The sequence below is a fragment of the Colletotrichum aenigma genome, assembly GCF_013390185.1.
Source record: "Colletotrichum aenigma strain Cg56 chromosome Unknown KSG_Cg56_contig10, whole genome shotgun sequence".
Taxonomy (NCBI): domain Eukaryota; kingdom Fungi; phylum Ascomycota; class Sordariomycetes; order Glomerellales; family Glomerellaceae; genus Colletotrichum; species Colletotrichum aenigma.
In genome coordinates, this window is record NW_023500916.1 from 129,328 (window position 1) to 145,777 (window position 16,450).

At 55.4% G+C, this 16,450-nt stretch overlaps 4 protein-coding genes across 4 annotated transcripts; 2 read left to right on the forward strand and 2 right to left on the reverse strand.

Annotated features, from left to right (window-relative positions):
- Window positions 1–280: 280 nt before the first annotated feature.
- atnN-3 (Aspercryptin biosynthesis cluster-specific transcription regulator atnN) lies at window positions 281–2,391 on the forward strand (the record flags this gene model as incomplete). The annotated part of the gene is made up of 2 exons (XM_037329125.1): window positions 281–513; window positions 594–2,391. 2 exons carry the CDS (start codon window positions 281–283, stop codon window positions 2,389–2,391), a joined length of 2,031 nt encoding a protein of 676 aa, XP_037171676.1.
- A 1,964-nt stretch (window positions 2,392–4,355) lies between these two features.
- tor2 (Serine/threonine-protein kinase tor2) lies at window positions 4,356–11,920 on the reverse strand (the record flags this gene model as incomplete). The annotated part of the gene is made up of 2 exons (XM_037329126.1): window positions 4,356–4,814; window positions 4,865–11,920. The coding sequence occupies 2 exons, from the start codon at window positions 11,918–11,920 to the stop codon at window positions 4,356–4,358; spliced, it is 7,515 nt and encodes a 2,504-aa protein (XP_037171942.1).
- Window positions 11,921–12,801: 881 nt separating this feature from the next.
- rtf2 (Replication termination factor 2) lies at window positions 12,802–13,641 on the forward strand (the record flags this gene model as incomplete). Its single annotated transcript, XM_037329127.1, has 1 exon — window positions 12,802–13,641. The coding sequence occupies one exon, from the start codon at window positions 12,802–12,804 to the stop codon at window positions 13,639–13,641; it is 840 nt and encodes a 279-aa protein (XP_037171941.1).
- A 370-nt stretch (window positions 13,642–14,011) lies between these two features.
- On the reverse strand, window positions 14,012–15,908 carry CGCA056_v013886 (Glucosidase 2 subunit beta; the record flags this gene model as incomplete). Its single annotated transcript, XM_037329128.1, has 3 exons — window positions 14,012–14,661; window positions 14,710–15,654; window positions 15,812–15,908. 3 exons carry the CDS (start codon window positions 15,906–15,908, stop codon window positions 14,012–14,014), a joined length of 1,692 nt encoding a protein of 563 aa, XP_037171940.1.
- Between the last annotated feature and the right edge of the window lie 542 nt (window positions 15,909–16,450).

The following is a 16,450-nucleotide window of genomic DNA, read 5'->3' on the forward strand; positions in this document are numbered from 1 at the left end:
TCAACTCAACCCTCTCCGACCCAAACCATGTCATCTTCCACTACAAGGAATGCGATTCATCATTCCAAAGTCGCGAAACCAGGAATCCACGCCGCAGTAGGCTGGAAGCTCAAAACGCAACATACATCACAGCATCCTGAACAATACCATTCGTAAACGTGCCAAGCCACAAAACAAACCTCTAGCGTCAGCCCCCCGTAGCCTCAACCTCGTGATTGCCCGCCTCGGACTACCAACTCGGACTTCTCAACAGCGCGCTGAACCACCGCAGCCTCGCCTCATGGACCTTGCGGCCACGCAAACGCAAAGCCACTTACGCCGGCTTGCGGCCAACGACAAGAGCCACGCTTCCGCTCCGCCGGCAACACATACAATTAGCGAGCCTCAGACTGTTTCTACCTCGACAGATCAGCAAATGACGGACCCTGACAGTACTCCGCAGGCGTCTCTGCAGCCCCCTGCCCCATCTTCCGGCCGCAAGGGGTCTAAGAAGGTTCGGACTGGATGTGTCACGTGCAAGTTGAGTCCGACCTACCTCTCCTCTCCTGCCACAAGGGCACCTTGGAATCGCTTGCATACTGATGCGTCTGCAGAATCCGGAAGGTGAAATGCGACGAGACCAAGCCTGCATGTCTCCGCTGTACCAAAACGGGGAGGAAATGCGACGGCTACCTCCCTCAAAAGCCGGCCAGCAGCAATGATGATGCTGGAAGTCCAGGCTCAGAAGTTGCTCGCCTGACCCCTCCCATATCACCTTTCGCCGACTGGGCTGGTGGAAGCCGGGAACAACGCGCCTTTGACTTCTACCGCAACTTCTCTGCGCCGGCCATCTTCAGCGACGGATCCGGTGGTTCGACCCTGTGGAAAAAGCTTGTCCCGCATTTCTGCCATGCTGAGCCAAGCATCCGTCATGCCGTGCTAGCCATCAGCAGTCTCCACGAGTCTCTGTCACAGGAGAGGTCTGCCGACACGGGAGACACCATATCATCCCCGAAATGGACCGGCGTGCTCTCGAACACCTTCGCATCAGAGCAATACGGCAAGGCACTCAAGCATCTACAAGAATGGAAGCCATCCGAGTCCGCAGGGGTCACGGTCCCGCTTCTAGCATGTCTCCTGTTCATCTGCATCGAGTTCATGCTTGGTGATGAGAGAGCGTCGCAGGTGCACATCAACCAGGGTCGGCTAATTCTGGCGCAGCTTGATTCGTCAATAGCTGGAAACGACGTCAGCGTTATCAAGAAGCACTTTGTACCCATTTACAGCCGGTTAAGTCTTGCTTCGTTTTTGTTTGGGAGCAATCCCGCTGAGATACCCTCGAACCTGCGCTCTAGCTCCGCTACCAACTTGTACTTCGCGTCAGTCGACGAGGCAGAAGTCGCGCTATACGAACTCATTGACGATGGACTCCGTTTCAGCAACATGGCTAAAGGGATAGTGTACTCCCGCCCAACAGATGACCCACAACTTCAGACTCTCCAGCAACAGCAAGGGGAGATTCTGGCGAAGTTCAACAGGTGGCATGTTGCCTTCACAGTGATCTCAGCAGTGGAAGATGCGAAGAGGGCCGGGAAACTCTGCTTACTGTACTACCATACAGCCAAGATATGGATCAGCACCGCCATGTCCCCCCTTGAGACGGCGTATGACGACCATATTGCTTCCTTTGCCGCCATTATTCATCTTTCTGCCGAGCTCGTGCACTCTTCAAAGAAATATGTCAGGGATCCCTCCAAAGCAGCCATGTCGACACCCAAATTCGTCTTCGATACAGAGGTCATACCCCCGCTGTACTACACCATCACCAAATGCCGCCACCCCATGTTACGACGAGCAGCCGCCGATCTCCTAAAACAGGAAGCTGTGACGAAACGACGGGAGAACCTGTGGGATGCGCACATGTCGGCCGAGATAGGCAAGCGGATTATTGCGATCGAAGAGGATACCGGTCGCCGCGACGCACCTGACTTGGGAACTATGAATTGGGACGCGATCTCATGGACGGGGTCCGAGGAGCTCGCAAATCTCCAAGCGCCGGCGGCTGGCTTTCCCAGCAATACATCAGTGCCCTGTACGCAGCGCCCGTGGATTTCGAGAGAAACGAATCGCATGCTCAATGAGCAATACGAAGCAGTGACCGACATTGCTCGGAGCAGGCAGACGACGCCAGGGTCTGTGTCCGCGGGATCATCCACAGGTTCGTTGAGTAGCAATACCAGCTGGGGATCGATGCACCTCGAAGCACCGTTCAACTTGCCCGAGTTTGCTAGAGTCAAAAACGTGCTGATTGATAATGAGACGGCCCATGGAAGTTGGCTAACTTTGTTCATGGACCCGGAGGAAGCAGGTGCCCAGAGTTGGAAAGTCATAAAGGAGTTTGTAAGGGCTTGAGGCGGTGCTTAACCGCGAATCAACCAGCTTCATCGATCTTTATGTCTAGCAGCTATTCTTGCAAAGCAGCAAACTGGCGTTCTTAGAGTTGGCATATTATGATTAATCCTGCGATTGGATTTTTTCGGGTAGGAAAACTGTTGGCCTTTTCCCGAAATGTACATGAGTGTAGTGTTAATAACCAGAGGATCCAGAGGGTTTCTGATAAGATTTTTGTCCAGTACATCTCTTCTGCTTTTCTGGGCTGATGATTACTATTCGTGCGACCCCTCTCCAGCGTGAGGTTTGTCCGGAGACCAGGTAACATGCTTGTCCTTCCAGTACCCCTGCTGATACCAAGTCCATCCCAAGCATCTGAACTTCAGTTCTACGAAATCCATGGATGCGTATCCCAGGTCAATGAAGGCATATCGTCGGTCGAGCTTCCATGCACAATCAATCGACTCTTCAAGTCCTCGGCAGTTTGTACTACAGTCCAATCCGTGGCACACAACCTCAAAACGACGGCCTGATGACTCCCCGACTCTCGGTGTCGAGCCTTTATGAGAAGGATCAGATTTCTCTCTTTTCTTCATATGCTCCAGAATTAGGCCCGGCTCGATGATCGATGAATGTTGCAGTCGACCGAATAGTGGATTTTCCAGTCGACGCCAGGTTTGGCCTGGCTGAATGAACGGTGAAGGCTGCAGTCGAATCAGGCGGACGGTAGGTATCTCCTTGAACATATGAGCCAGTTCGCAAATGTTCTCTGAGATTTCCGGACCACCCCAGGTACGCGTGTGTATGATCATGACTTGCTGAAGTTGACAAAAACGCTGCCTGAGCGAATTTGGTAGCCCAGATTTCCAGAGAGGGAAGTAGTAATTCGCATGCACCTCTATGTCCAAGCTCCTGACATATGGCAACATTTCCGTAGCACATCCCACGGATCGGGAAAGCCCTGATGGGTCCAGGTGGAACGGCGGGCGATTCAGTGTTCCGATATCTTTCCTGTAGAATTGATCAGAGGGCCCCCAGTTGAAGGCGAGGACAATCGTGTTTCGGCGACCAATGAAGTCCAGAGCCTCTTCTCGCATTTGTCGGCATATCTCAAAGAAGGGCAATTGGACGGCGTCGTGATGCGAATACCTCGCTACCAAGCGAAGTCCGCTAGGAAGCATATCGCTTGCTTCATAAATCAAGTCGCGTATCTCGCGCGGAAGGCCTAGGAATGAGCATCGTGGATGACAAACTGTGAGATGCTCCTTTGTTGCGCTATCCATCTCAGTGTTGTCAATGAACGCTGGCGAGTCTGTCAGAACCTCATGGGAAGTAGTCTCGTAGAGTTTGCTGGGTATAAACTTTCTGTTATTTTGCTCGATGTGTTGGCGAGGAGGGTGGTTGTGAGTGTTTCATTCGCGGACGGATTGAAATTGCCTAGAAACAGGCAACTTGCCAAGGAGGACGAAAACCTTGATCAAAGCTGATTTCTAGGAGTGCAAACTTAGTTTGTAGTACCGTATTGAGGGACATCAATGTCCATGCCCATGTCCATTGACCACCGCTTTGGGTTGGCTGGAAGGTGACATGAACCCCCTAACCTCCACTTCAAAGGCTCCAGAGCAGGCTTGGCAAGGACAGCACGCAAGCCAAGCGTGATAGTGATGAAAAATTACGAAACTCGATTTTCTGTCTACCATGACGCCATGCCATGACCCAAGTAAACAGGTTGAGGCCGCGCGCGACCCAGAACTACCAGAAAGCCACTTGTCCCCCGACCCTGATTTGGTATACATTTTGACAAAAGCAAATGAAGCAAGAAGCCCAGCATACGTGCCAGGAAAATGTACTCACACATGGAACTGAAAATAACGCAAACGCCAACGCGGTCTTCAACCAAACCCATTTTCAGAACCCTGAACTACCAGCTCTTCTCCCGCTGACTTTGGTGACCCGTAAACCATCCACACATCGTCTTGACCGGCCTACCAGAAGCTGCACCATCCTATGTAATGCTGACAAAGGTTCTCCAGTTTCGTCGCCTCGGTAATGAGCTTGTTGACCTGGTTAATGACATCAAGCTCCTCATTGGGCTTGAAATCCTTGCCCGTCAACTTCTGTGACACACGGTCCAGCACTTCGACTGCCCTCGCGTTCTGGATCTCGGTGGGGTCTTGACCGTTGTTACCGTTAACGACACTGCCTTCATGAGCCATCGACGAGTTTGTTCTGGAACGAGAGCGCGCGACCGGTCCTCCGCCAGGCATTCCGGGTTCGGCTGCGAGGAGCTCCGATGGTGCAACGTCGGCTTCAAGGACGGAGGGTCGGCGGGCGCGGCCGCCTTGGGGCCCTGCAAGAGACTGCTCGCGTTCAGATCTGAAGTTGGGTCCCGCTGGGCTTGCAGCATTCGTAAGACGCCAAGTGAGAAGGGGATCATGGATGAACTGCATAAACTGTTAGTCAAATACCTCCAAATGAAATCGACCGAACTTACCGCCTCCAAGACGGCCATGACGCTGTCCTTGTTGTCTCTCAAGACCCTCATGACATGCTCGCAGGTAATACGGAAGCTTCCCTCGATGTTGCTCACTTCCATGGCGTAGGTGAGCATACGGGTAAGCCGGAAGGGCACCCTCTCGGGATACTTCTCACGCTTCATGGCCACCTCGAAACAGTCACCGAAATCGATGTGGATGATCTTGCCAGTCACGCGGTCCAGCATAAGGTTAGACGGGTGACGATCTCCGAGACCAAGGATGTATCCGACCATCGACATGACACCGAGAGACCGGGTGTAGTTGGTACGACGTTCAAGCCATGCTTCGGAACTCTTACTCTTGAGCCACAGAACACGGTATAAGTCTTGGCCGGTGGTGTTATCAAGCGCATAACCAAAGACCTCAACCTTCTGCATAAGGGTAAGATTGTCGTAGTCGGGAGCCATCTGAAGCATGATGCGATGCTCGATATTAAGGAGGATCTTTCTGCTTTCGCGGTACTCTCGGATGAGGACGTGGAGGGTGTCACTGTTAGGTACCCAACCCAGCAGACCGGAGTTCTGCGAAAGCGGAATCGCCGGGTACCGCTGGATGTTGAGGTGACGCTTGTAGCACTCGGAATCGTTCGCCAACAAGGTGTTGCACAGACCGAACAACTGCATAACTCGTTCGTCCTGGCGGATATCCTCGTGACCCTTGAGCAGGAAGGCGTAGGACACACCGTCGCTGCCACTGATGTTGAGTTTTCGGGGCCGCTGCTTACTGTTAATAACCGTGAAGGTACCCTCAAACTCCATGATGCGGACAATGGGCTGGCCGCTGCGGTAGGTGCCGGGAACTGCCAGGTCCAGGTCCTTGGCGGCAAGCAACTTCGGCGAACAGTAAGGCAACTCGAGCGTAGTAAGCTGGGGTAGCTGTCGCGAGATGCGCCGGAACACCTGATAGTAGAGATCCCAAGCTTGGTTGAGGTCGTTGACATCTCGGCTGGCCTCGTACTGTCTGCACCACTCGCGTGCTTCAGTAAGGTCTCTGCCGAAAGCCTGGGTGAAAGAAATCTCGCGCAGTGTTTCGGGTCCCCGCTCAAGCTGATCGTGGAGAGGCTCGAGAGTGGCAAACATGCCCTCAATGTTGTGGTCGCCAAAGTAAAGTCGCGATGCTTCCTCGAGTCCCTCATGCCATTGCTCATGCCAGAGGACCGCGACCCTGATAAGTTCGTGGCTGACAATGTCGGCTTGAGAAACGAGGTTGGCGCTGTGTTGACGCATACTATCCATAATCTGAGCAGCGGATCGCGATCGACGAGTGTTCTGGGATGACTTCATGGCGACAGTCAATGGATACACCAGAGCCTGCGGGTGGGCTCTACCAACATCCGCCAAGAGACTATGGATCGACTGTTGCACGCGGCGAGTCGGCTGGTTGATACGGGCAATAAGCTGAGGGATGACCTCCAGCCATGTATCGACGCTGACATTCGTGAAGCCTTCGGTGACGGCGGCATTAACGTCGGCACTGGCGCCATGTGTGAACCACAAAGTCAGAAGGCGGAGTGTATCCTGGAGGGAGCTTCCAGCAGACAGCGCTATCGACTTGAAGAAGCCGCGGACAGCCGGAACAACGTGCTCGATGACCATATGATCAGTCCTTTCGCCTCTAGTTGAAAGAGCCTGAACAATCTCAAAGTTGGCTAGGGCCCATGCGTGCCATGCCTTGTACCACCTCGGGTTATACTTGGTCGCCTGAGAGTATGAGGTGAGAATGTCCTGGACGTGCTCATACTGCCAGTTCTCCTTGTTCAGGGCAATCAGCCACTCGCCTTGGCGGAGGTAGCACTTGGCCAAGAGAACCGTCTGGTCATACAACGCCTTTTGAGTTTGCGGGTTCATGAGACTGGGGTCGATCTGGTGAGGGAAGCCGTAGTCGCTGGTCAAGTCCATGCCGTTGGGTGCCTGGGCAGTGAGGTGGGCCTTTGTCGCCTCGTAGCGATGCGCTGAATCGTTAGTAAACTTGCGCAGGCAGTAGAGAGTCCTCTCGGAAATTCCTGATGTGCGGAAAGCAGGTTGCTGGCCGACCTCCCACTCGTACTTGAGCATGGCGTAGATGATCTGCGAAGGGATGTTCCGGGGCAGGCCGACATTGGGCTGCTGCGGTCGCTCGTTCCAGTAGGGAATCAGCGTCTCCAGAGGAGCCTCTACGCCAATGAGCTGCTTGAGAGACTTCTCGGCGAGTCCCATGCGACCAGATTTGCGACAAAGGTTGGCGAATTTGATCCACATGTGCATGTTCTCCGCGGGGGTAATAACCAACGCACGAAGGCGAAGCATCCTTTGCCAGACCTCGACATTGCGTTGACAGCCCTTGAGTCTAGTCTCCCATGTGCGGCGCATGGTCGCCTTCTTCTTCTCGTCTGTTTGCTTGTACACAATGAGCTCCTCGAGTTCGGCCAGCATCTGCACTCTGACGACGACTTGGTATGCGCGGTTGTACGATTCGCTGACGAGGGCACTCAATTCGGTATCCAGACCTTCGCGCGCTTGCTGCACGCAATTCAAAGCTTCCCTAAACTGGTTGCGGTGCAGCGCAAGAATGGCGCCGAAGAAGGATCTGTCTGTCGAGTAGCGCTTCATGGACTGTAAGTAGCTGTCCATTGAATCCCACTTTCCGAGACCCCAAGCCGCAGCGGTAGCCAGAGGAGCGATCAGGCGCTGAACGTCGGGAGAAGAATTGGCCCAGGTGTTGCTGGCAAGGCCTGCCAGAGCCTCCCACTCTCCAAGGGCGTGTAGACAACGCATCTTGCCCATGATGATATCGACGGGCACAGGCTTGTCTTCGGGAACCTCCATCTCTCGTTTCGTGTAGAACGCGAGCGCCTCTTCCCATCTCTCCAGCTTCTCGAACCATGTCTCTCTAAGTTGGATACCCTCCTTGTAAAGCTGGGCTTTGCGGAGAATACCAATGGCTGCATCAGATTGCTGAAGTTGGTTGTTGATCACAATAAGAGCCTCAACCGCACCACTGCTCTGGTCCTGCAAGAACTCCAACTCTTTGTAGTGGAGGGCCTTGGCATATGCGTGGCAACGAGCGGCTTCCCGACCGAGCACTCTAATGTCGATGGGCAGAGCCTTGTCGTCGTGTTCCATAAACTCGGCGAGGTTGAGCAGCAGACCGAGCAGATCGGGAGGCACATTCTCGGACTTGATGGCACTCTCAATGTTCTGGATCAGTTCGTCCTGGAATTGCTCGTAGAGCTCGCTCCAGCAAGAGACAAAGGCGGAGTTGAACAGTTCTCGCGCGAGCGGGAGATATGAGCTGGCAAGGGCGGCGCAGGCGCGGAGAGCGTGATTGGGCGACTCGGTGAGCAAGGTCGTGGAGAATCTACGAAGCCATTCCTGCCAATCCTCCTTGGTTGACTTGCCCTTCGTATCCCACGCCTGCTTGAGATGGATCGCATTCATCTCCAACTTCTTTGCGCCAAGGTCAGCAAATGCCGCCTGGTCGTCGATTCGGTCGACGAAACGGTCGCCTGCGCCAAGGTCCTGAGGAAGCACCTCGCCCTTTTGCAGCTTGTTCACGAGCAACTCGTAGTTCTGGTGCTGGATCTGATGTAGGGCCAACACCTTGTTGACGGTTCCCATAAAGTGGAGGTAGTCCTTGCCGAGCTGCTGGATAAGACAGCACAGGGTGTCCAAAGCAGCGACGCGAAGGGTCATGTCACCGCTAGCCAGAATGCGCGTAAGAGGGTGAATGATCTTGGCCGCATAGTCGTTCAGATTGACCTGATATGTGATCTTGCCGATGGTCTCAATGGCCTGCTTTCGGAGCGCGGGTGGCTGGCCTTGCTTCTCAAAAGTCCTGACAATGACAGGAATGATCAAGTGCATGTACTCCTCAGCACTGGATCCAAAGACCAGGAATGCATGCAGGACCTTCTCGGAGGGAAGGCGTCTTGTCGTTGCATCCTTCTCAAGGACCCCCAGCATGAGCGGCAACAGACCAGCTAGGTAGATCTTGAACTCGCCCTCTAGAGAGCGCGAGATGGCTTCGACCAGGCTCATGATCGTTGACTGCAGAGTGCTAGTCGTATGCCAGAATTCTTGGCAAATTTCGACAATCTCGGGCAGGAAGTTGCGGATGTGCTGTCGGACGATGGAGACCAGTGTGGCGAGCTGACTAAAGTAGGAATCAAGTCGGTTCTTGTCAGCAGCCCGAATCACACCGAGGAAGGCGGGGATGATTCGGTCAAGGAAAGACACACACTCCAAGCCTAGAGTGCGGAAAATATTCATGATCGCCTCGATGACGGACGCATGATGGCTGGACAGAGAGTTGTCCTTGAGAATCTGCAGCAGCGCATTGATGACCACAGTTGGGAAGTACTCCTTGCTGGATGGCGTGAGACCCGTCATCATAAGAGAGATATCCGTCATCTGTGTGCTCTCGACCCGGCGCTGTGCATCGGGCCGCCGCTGTTCGACCTGCTGGTACTTGTAAGGGTCCAACGCACCCAGGATACCCATTAGTTTAATGGTCTCCTGCCGAAGAGGACCGCGCTGGCCCTCGGTGCGTATTATGCTTTGCAGCAGTTCCAGAAGCTGAGGATACTCGAGATAGGGTTCGATGACGTATCCGGAGTTGCTGGCCAGCTGACCAAGGGCGTGAAGTGCGGCCTCTCGTTTGTTATTCGAGCTCTGGTCTTGCAGCGCCGCAATGATGAGGGGCATCAAGCGGTCCTTGTATGGCAGAACCTCTTCGCCACCGACAGTGGCAAGCTCGCCGATTGCTCTCAGAATGGTTGCCGCGACAGAGGCGCTCGCGTCGTTGGCTTTCGGCAGAAGAACGGACATCATTGGGTCGACGTAAGGCTTGACCAGTCCCTGGGCATTCTGTACCAACAGGCTGAGTAGCTTTGCGCTTTCCTCCTTGTTCCTTGCAACGTCGGAAAACTCAAGCTCAGTGAGGAGCTGGATAAGGGTCTTGCGGAGGGAGGGGATGACGTATGCTGGGTTGTATCTCGCAAGGCGACCAATGATAGAAATCGCAACCTCCCGGATAGCAAAGACCTCGTCGTTGAGAGCAAAGAACAACGTGCGGATGTTCTCTGCCTTGGCCAGGTGCCTGTCGAAACGCTCGTCAAGGGCGGCAAGAACGGTCCGTCTGATATTCGGCTCGGGATCCGATACGCCCACGGTAAGCAGTCTCTCAATGACATCGCCAACAACCTGGAGAGCGTGGTAACTGGTCTGGTTGACGATGGGGTCGCGCACGTAAAGCTGGCAGCAGGTGAGAGCTGCGGCCTCTCTCGTCTCCGGATCCTCATCTTCGACGTACTTGACAGCGACGTCACGCACAAACTCATTCAGCACATGGCCAGTAAAATCGAAGCTGCCGAGAGTGTTGAGGGCAAGTTTGACCTCCGCCTTGCGATGCTCGTAGGCCAGAGGATCCTTGGAGTCCTTAGGAACAGCGGGCACGGCTGTGAGGGTGTTGGGATGGGGAGCGCCTAGGGGCTTGAATGGCTCTCCGCACAAGACCATGCTGAGCATGTCCAGCAATCGGTTTTGAATGGTGTCCTTGGCGGGAGGGATGTAGAAGGCCATGTCGACGAGGGCCTGGGTCAGCTTTGGCGTCAGGTCGCACTCGAAGATGGGGTCGAGCAGAGCTTCCATGTACTTGCTCAGCGTTTGGCCAACGGCAACGGCTAGTCGACTGATGCACTCAAACACCGCGTCGACGGGACCGCGCTTGCGAGCTGCCAGACTGAGACCTTCTCTGACGTGGGTCATAACTCCGTCAAGGTAAGGCGCAATGGCGCTCTTCACTGAGTTTGCGATGTTACCGATAGCCAGGAAGGCGTCATTGCGCTCCTTGTCCTTCTTCAGCATGCCGGACAGGTAAACCATGAACTTGTGGAGGTAGCTGCGGTCGAACTCTGCGGGAGAGTAGCTGGCCAGGTCGGGAATGAGGAGGACGACGGTCTTGCGGATGGTGACGTCGCGATGGTCCTTGTAACGCAGAACGATTTCGCAGGCTTCGGGGTAGTGGTCCTGCATGAACATGCCGCCCTGCTCAAGCAGCTCCTTGAGCATGAGGAGCGAGGCGTGGATGTACTCGACGGAGCCGTGCTGCAGCCCGCGCATAAGTTCGGCGTAAGCCTTCTCCATCCATGTCTGTTTCAGCTCCTGGTCGCGCTCCCTAATGATGCGGAAGCAGGCGGCGACGGTCTCAGCGGACGTGGCGCGAATAAGATGGCGGTTGTCTCTCAAGCTGTTCCAGATGAGGTCCAACACCAGACCGACGTAATTGTACATGAGTGTGGGCGCCTGTCTCGCCAACTCGCGCAGCACGAGGGCGGCACTGTAGCGACGCTCCTCGACTCGTTCGCTCTGGAGCCACTCGAGGGCCATCTGGGTTTCGGACTCGACCAGTTCGCTTATCATAGAACCGCCTGGTCGGCACATCTTGCCCAGGGCGATGGCGGCGGCTTGCATGGGGTTGATGTCCTTGCCGCGCAGGATGGTTTTGAGGTTTTGGTTGAAGCGGGCGAACATCTTGGTCGACTGCTCGGAGACTTCGACGTCGACGAGGGCATCGAGGGCGTAGACGCCGCCCAGGCGCTCGGAGGAATCATTCCCGTGGGAGATGAGTTGTGTAATTTTGTTGTTCACGGAACCGTAAATCATGTTGAACTGTTCGATGGGGAGGTCTGGAGGAGGCGGAGGGTCAGCCAGATTGTACATGACGGCGAAGTCGGCGCTTCCGCAGAGCGATGGAGAGGGAGTTGTGGTGTTGAGGGGAAACTTGGGACTGCTTACCTCGATGGCAGACCAGCACCAGGTCTCTGAGCTGGAGAGCCGCCCGCTTTCGAACATCGTCAGAGGTCCTTGGGAGATGTCAGTTGCTGCAAGTAGCATAGTCAAGCTGCTTGTCGCATCCCCAGAGTGGGGGCGAAGCAACAGAGGCAGGAGCGGAAGGGGGAGGGAGACCAACCGTGATCTGAGGTCTCTGACAATATTGTCGAGTCGCTCGAGAGCGATCTGCTGTTGGGTCGCCATGGCTCACTGGCTGGCGCACCCGAGCGTTCGAGGATCAGGATGGGAGAAACATCGACTACAGGTCGGGGATATGGATTGCTCGTTCGAAGAGGAGGGGGATCGCAAGTGAGGAACTGGTTAGTGGTGGTGGTGGTGGTGGTGGTGATCGTGGGAGGAGTGGGCGCGCTGTCGGACGCGAAAGAAAGGGCTGCAGCTGGTGCAGCAGTCAGCAGTTCGTTCACTGCTTGCCGTGGGGTGTAGAAAGAATAAAAACAACAAGGTGTGAATGGCTGCACAGAAAGAAAGGCCAAGTGACGAAGGTGCCCTGCTGAATGGGGGACGAGGCTGAAGGTTGCGGTTGTTTGAGCCAGGACCAGACCAAGACGGGAACCTGAGCCAGTGGAGGTGCAGTCCAGTCGGGTCAGTCTGCAGTGACGGAAAGTGCGACACTGGAGTGGAGGGTCAACCGTGCTTGCCTCCCCCCCAAAAAGGTGGTGCACCTGGAGGACCCACTGTGCCGTTGCTGCCAATTCCCAAAACCCACCCTGCCGAGGCACATTGCTGACCTGAGCTACCCCGGGCAGCTTCAATTGGATCCTCAGGTCAAGGTGCCGGAGCCGTCTTACATAATACTCTGTCGACCGATAAGATAAGCATTCAGCAAGCAGTCGCGACTCGACATCACAACTTTCTGATCGTGTCACGGAGCCAGATCCAATACTTTCCACTTATTTCAGGAATCTCAGTCATCCCGCGCAGGCTATCAACCTTGTGATCTGACCAATTCGTACGCATCAACAGCGGCAACACCATCAGTGGAGAGGAGGACGACTAGTGTGGAACGACACCGACGTAAGCAACGACTACGAACAAGCCCAAGCCAGCAGGCAACGCAAGCGATCATGGGTAACGATGGAGGATCGATTCCTAAGCGCCGCGAGCTCGTCAAGGAGGCTGCGCGCGCCCTCACCGTCAGCGAACTAAAGGCCAACGCCCTCGAGTCCCTCGGCCACGCCTGGGCCAACGACCCTCTCTCCAACGAGCCCCTCGATAAAGAAAACGTCGTATCCGATTGGCGCGGCCGCCTCTACAACTACGAGACCATCCTGCAGGGCCTCATGCCCTCTGATGATGCTGCCGCCACACCCAATCCCGACTCTCCAGAGCTCACGTTCGCCTCCACCGGCATCAAGTCGTTGCGTGACATTGTCAAGCTCAAATTCCACCAGTATTCCCCGCCGGGCTCGAAGAAGGCCATCTGGGCCTGTCCCATCTCGTTGAAGGAGCTTGGTCCCTCTGTCAAGGCCGTCTACCTCGTGCCATGCGGCCATGTTTTCGCGGAGGTCGCTATCAAGGAGATTGGAGAGTCGACATCAACATGCCCCGAGTGCAGCGAACCCTTCGAGGCCAAAAACGTCATCCCCATACTGCCCTCAGAGGAGGCGGACCTGAAGAAGCTTACGGAGAGGATGGACGACCTCATCGCGGCCGGGCTGACGCACGGGTTGAAAAAGGAAAAGAAGGACAAGAAGGAAAAGAGCAAGAAGAAGCGCAAGGCCGAGGATGCCGACGCCAAGGATGATGGTGAGGCACCCGAGAAGCGGAGAGCGACAGCTACCACAGACAGCGTCAAGTCGAAAACGAGAAACATCAACAATCCCATGGCTGCCTCGTTGACAGCAAAGGTCATGGCTGAGCAGGAGGAGCTGAGCAAGCGAAGGAAATTGGCGGCAAAGGCCTAGGTGGACAAAGAATCATACTGCTGATCTGATCTAAACTCGTAAAATGCTCTTAAATGATACCCCCCGATACCGTGCGACATCCCTCAATGGAGTGGACGGGAGCCTATCCCTTTCCTGGTCCTCGTGCCTACCTCTACATACCAATCTTTTTCGGGACTTTGCTCATCACCTCATATCTCTCACATACATCGTCCTAGTCAGTCATTTCGTGCAGACGCATGTCAACATGTGGCAAGGGCTCTACAATCAGATGACTGATCAACGTTTTGATGATTCCTAATGCAGACCTCTACGTCTAAGTCACCCTGACGCCAAGCTAAGCAATCCAGATGCTGTTCTTTGTACATGCAGTCCCCCATTTTCACCCCTCCTACAACTCGTCCTTGGACTTGGGCTCAGGGGGCTCAAGCAGGTCGTCGCAGGCAGCAGGCGTGCCCACCTCCATCTTGTAGACGCACTTCTCCGACTCGGACACCTTCCACAGCTCCTCTGTCTCGCTGCAAGCCAGCCAGACGTCGGTGCGTCTCTGGGGTCCGTTCCAGCAGCCCTGACCGTTCTCGAAGCGCATGACCATGCGGAGACCCTTGCCCAGGCTCTTGCCATCGGTGCGCTCCTCGTCGTCGGCCATCTCCCGGTCGATGCGGACAAAGTTGCCCATGTTGGTGTTGCCGTGGCCCTTCTTGGACTTTTGGTTGGTCTTGTCCATCCAGCAAAGCTCGTACTCGTACTCGCCAGCCTCGGTGCTGACGCACTTTTGGCTCAGAACACGGAAGATGTCGTCGGTGCCGTAGTCCTTTTCGAGATCCTTCTCCTCGTTCTCGAGCTGGCGGCGCTTCTCGTTGAGGTCGTTGTTGGCGGCGTTGAAAGCATCCCGGGCGACAGTGACGAGGCGAGACTCGGAGCCGGCGGGGGTGTTATCAACCATCAAGCCGTTGTCAATGAGCCAGCCACGAATGGCGGTGACCTTGTCGCGGACAAACTCGCGGGCGGGAGCAGGCAGGTAGGCCTCAAAGTTGTAGACTGGTTTGGTTAGCTGCGTTCCATAATTGCTCGCTCGAGGGTACGTACGGATGTCAGTGTCAGAGCCCTCAGCCTCCTCGAACTCCTTCCAGTTGATGCCAGAACTCTCATTGTCCTCGACCAGGACCTCCCTGATGTCAGCCTCGAGATCGTCCGACTTGGTCTCGGTGACGGAGTTGGCAGAGTAGTCCTCGAAACCCTTGACGGCGCGCTTGACACCCTCGTCGTTGAAGTTGGGGTTGTACTCTTCCTTGAATCTTCTCAGGATGCCCTCAAGCTCGCCGACCTTGTTGCGGAGGTCGTCACGCTGGGCAACGACGTCTTCGAGGGTCTCGCGGAGCTCAGCGACGCGGCTCTTGGCCAGGTTGACGAGAGTGCCAAGCTTTCCACCGGAGCCTTCGCCCTTGACGACCTTGCCCCGCTCGGAACGCTCTGTCTCGTGGAGCTTCTGCTCAAGCTCCTCCTTCTTGGTCTCTAGGTTCTTGACCTCCTCCTTCAAGCTGTTGACCTTGACCTCGACACGGCGGCGAAGCTCCCTGGACTCCTTGGCCATCGTCTTGCGTCTCTTACCAGCCTTGTCGATAGCGGCCTTCCTCTCAGCCTCGACGCGGCGGAACTCCTTGCCGATCTCGTTGCACTTGTTCGGGCACTTGACGCCTCCGACCTTGCCATACTCCTCGGTGCCATCGCAGCAAATGTCGTAGTCGCAATGGCCGTCATTGACGTACATGAAGGGAACGTAAGCTCCGATGTGGCCCTCATTGGCGCACCAGAATCCCGGGAGGGCAGTAGTCGTGCTGGTTGTGCCTGTCTTGGAGCCGACGAAGGGCTGGGGAGGAGAGAGGGGGTCGAGGTGGGCGCAGGCGGAGGTGCCAGGCTCGTCGGAGCCATCTGGACAATCGCAGGTGTTGTCGTTGATTTGCTTCACGCTCAGCTTGATTTCGGGGTGGGTGATGCAGGTGAAGGAGTCCTTGGACTCGAAGTACTTGGCAACTGGTGGGAAGTATGTTAGTGGGTTCAACAACAGACGATACGACCCCAGATAGACAAAGAGGCGGCATTGACATGGGATCAATGAGCCATGGAAATTTATCAGTCTTTGTAGAGCTCTGAGAGGTCCAACTGGGGCGGCTTTGGTGATTGAACTCACATTCTGGACCGACTCCTCTGGGCAGGTTGTTGGCAGAAACCGGGGCGGCTGCCGACAGGAAGGTGCCAACAAGCACCACGCTGTAGCTTTGACGCATCTTTGTATTCTCAGGGCCTAAAAACCTTCATTCATGCGTAAATTCGGTCTTGTTGTTTCGAGAAACGAAGGAAGGAAATGGTGGTGAAGCTGGCCAGATCCAGTCCAGATGCAAGACTGGAGACGGGGAGAAGGTGTCGGTAAGGCACAAATATGGGATACGCTGTTGCTGTTGTCGTGGAACTTCCAGCTCACCCAAAACGCCGTAGTGGGTTCGAGTCCCCAGCGGCTTACAGGGGGGTCGGAGTTGGCGCCCAGGCGGTGGAAGCTGCTGCAGGGACAGTCACGTGAATAGTGGGTCAGGCCTAGCGCAGATAGGACGTCATTGGACAGCTGTCGCGCAGCAGCAGGTGCAGCTCAGGGAAGGAGCACTGGGCACTGGCAGGCGGGAGGAAGGGACGGTGAGGGAACTGGAGAGGGAAGAGGCAGGCGGTACGTACCTCAAGATACCCCTCCAAATCGCGGGGCAAAATGTTTTTTGCTGTCGGCCATCTCGAGTCTCGTCATTGAAGGGTTCCTGTTCCCAGAGCCGTGTCTCTGCCA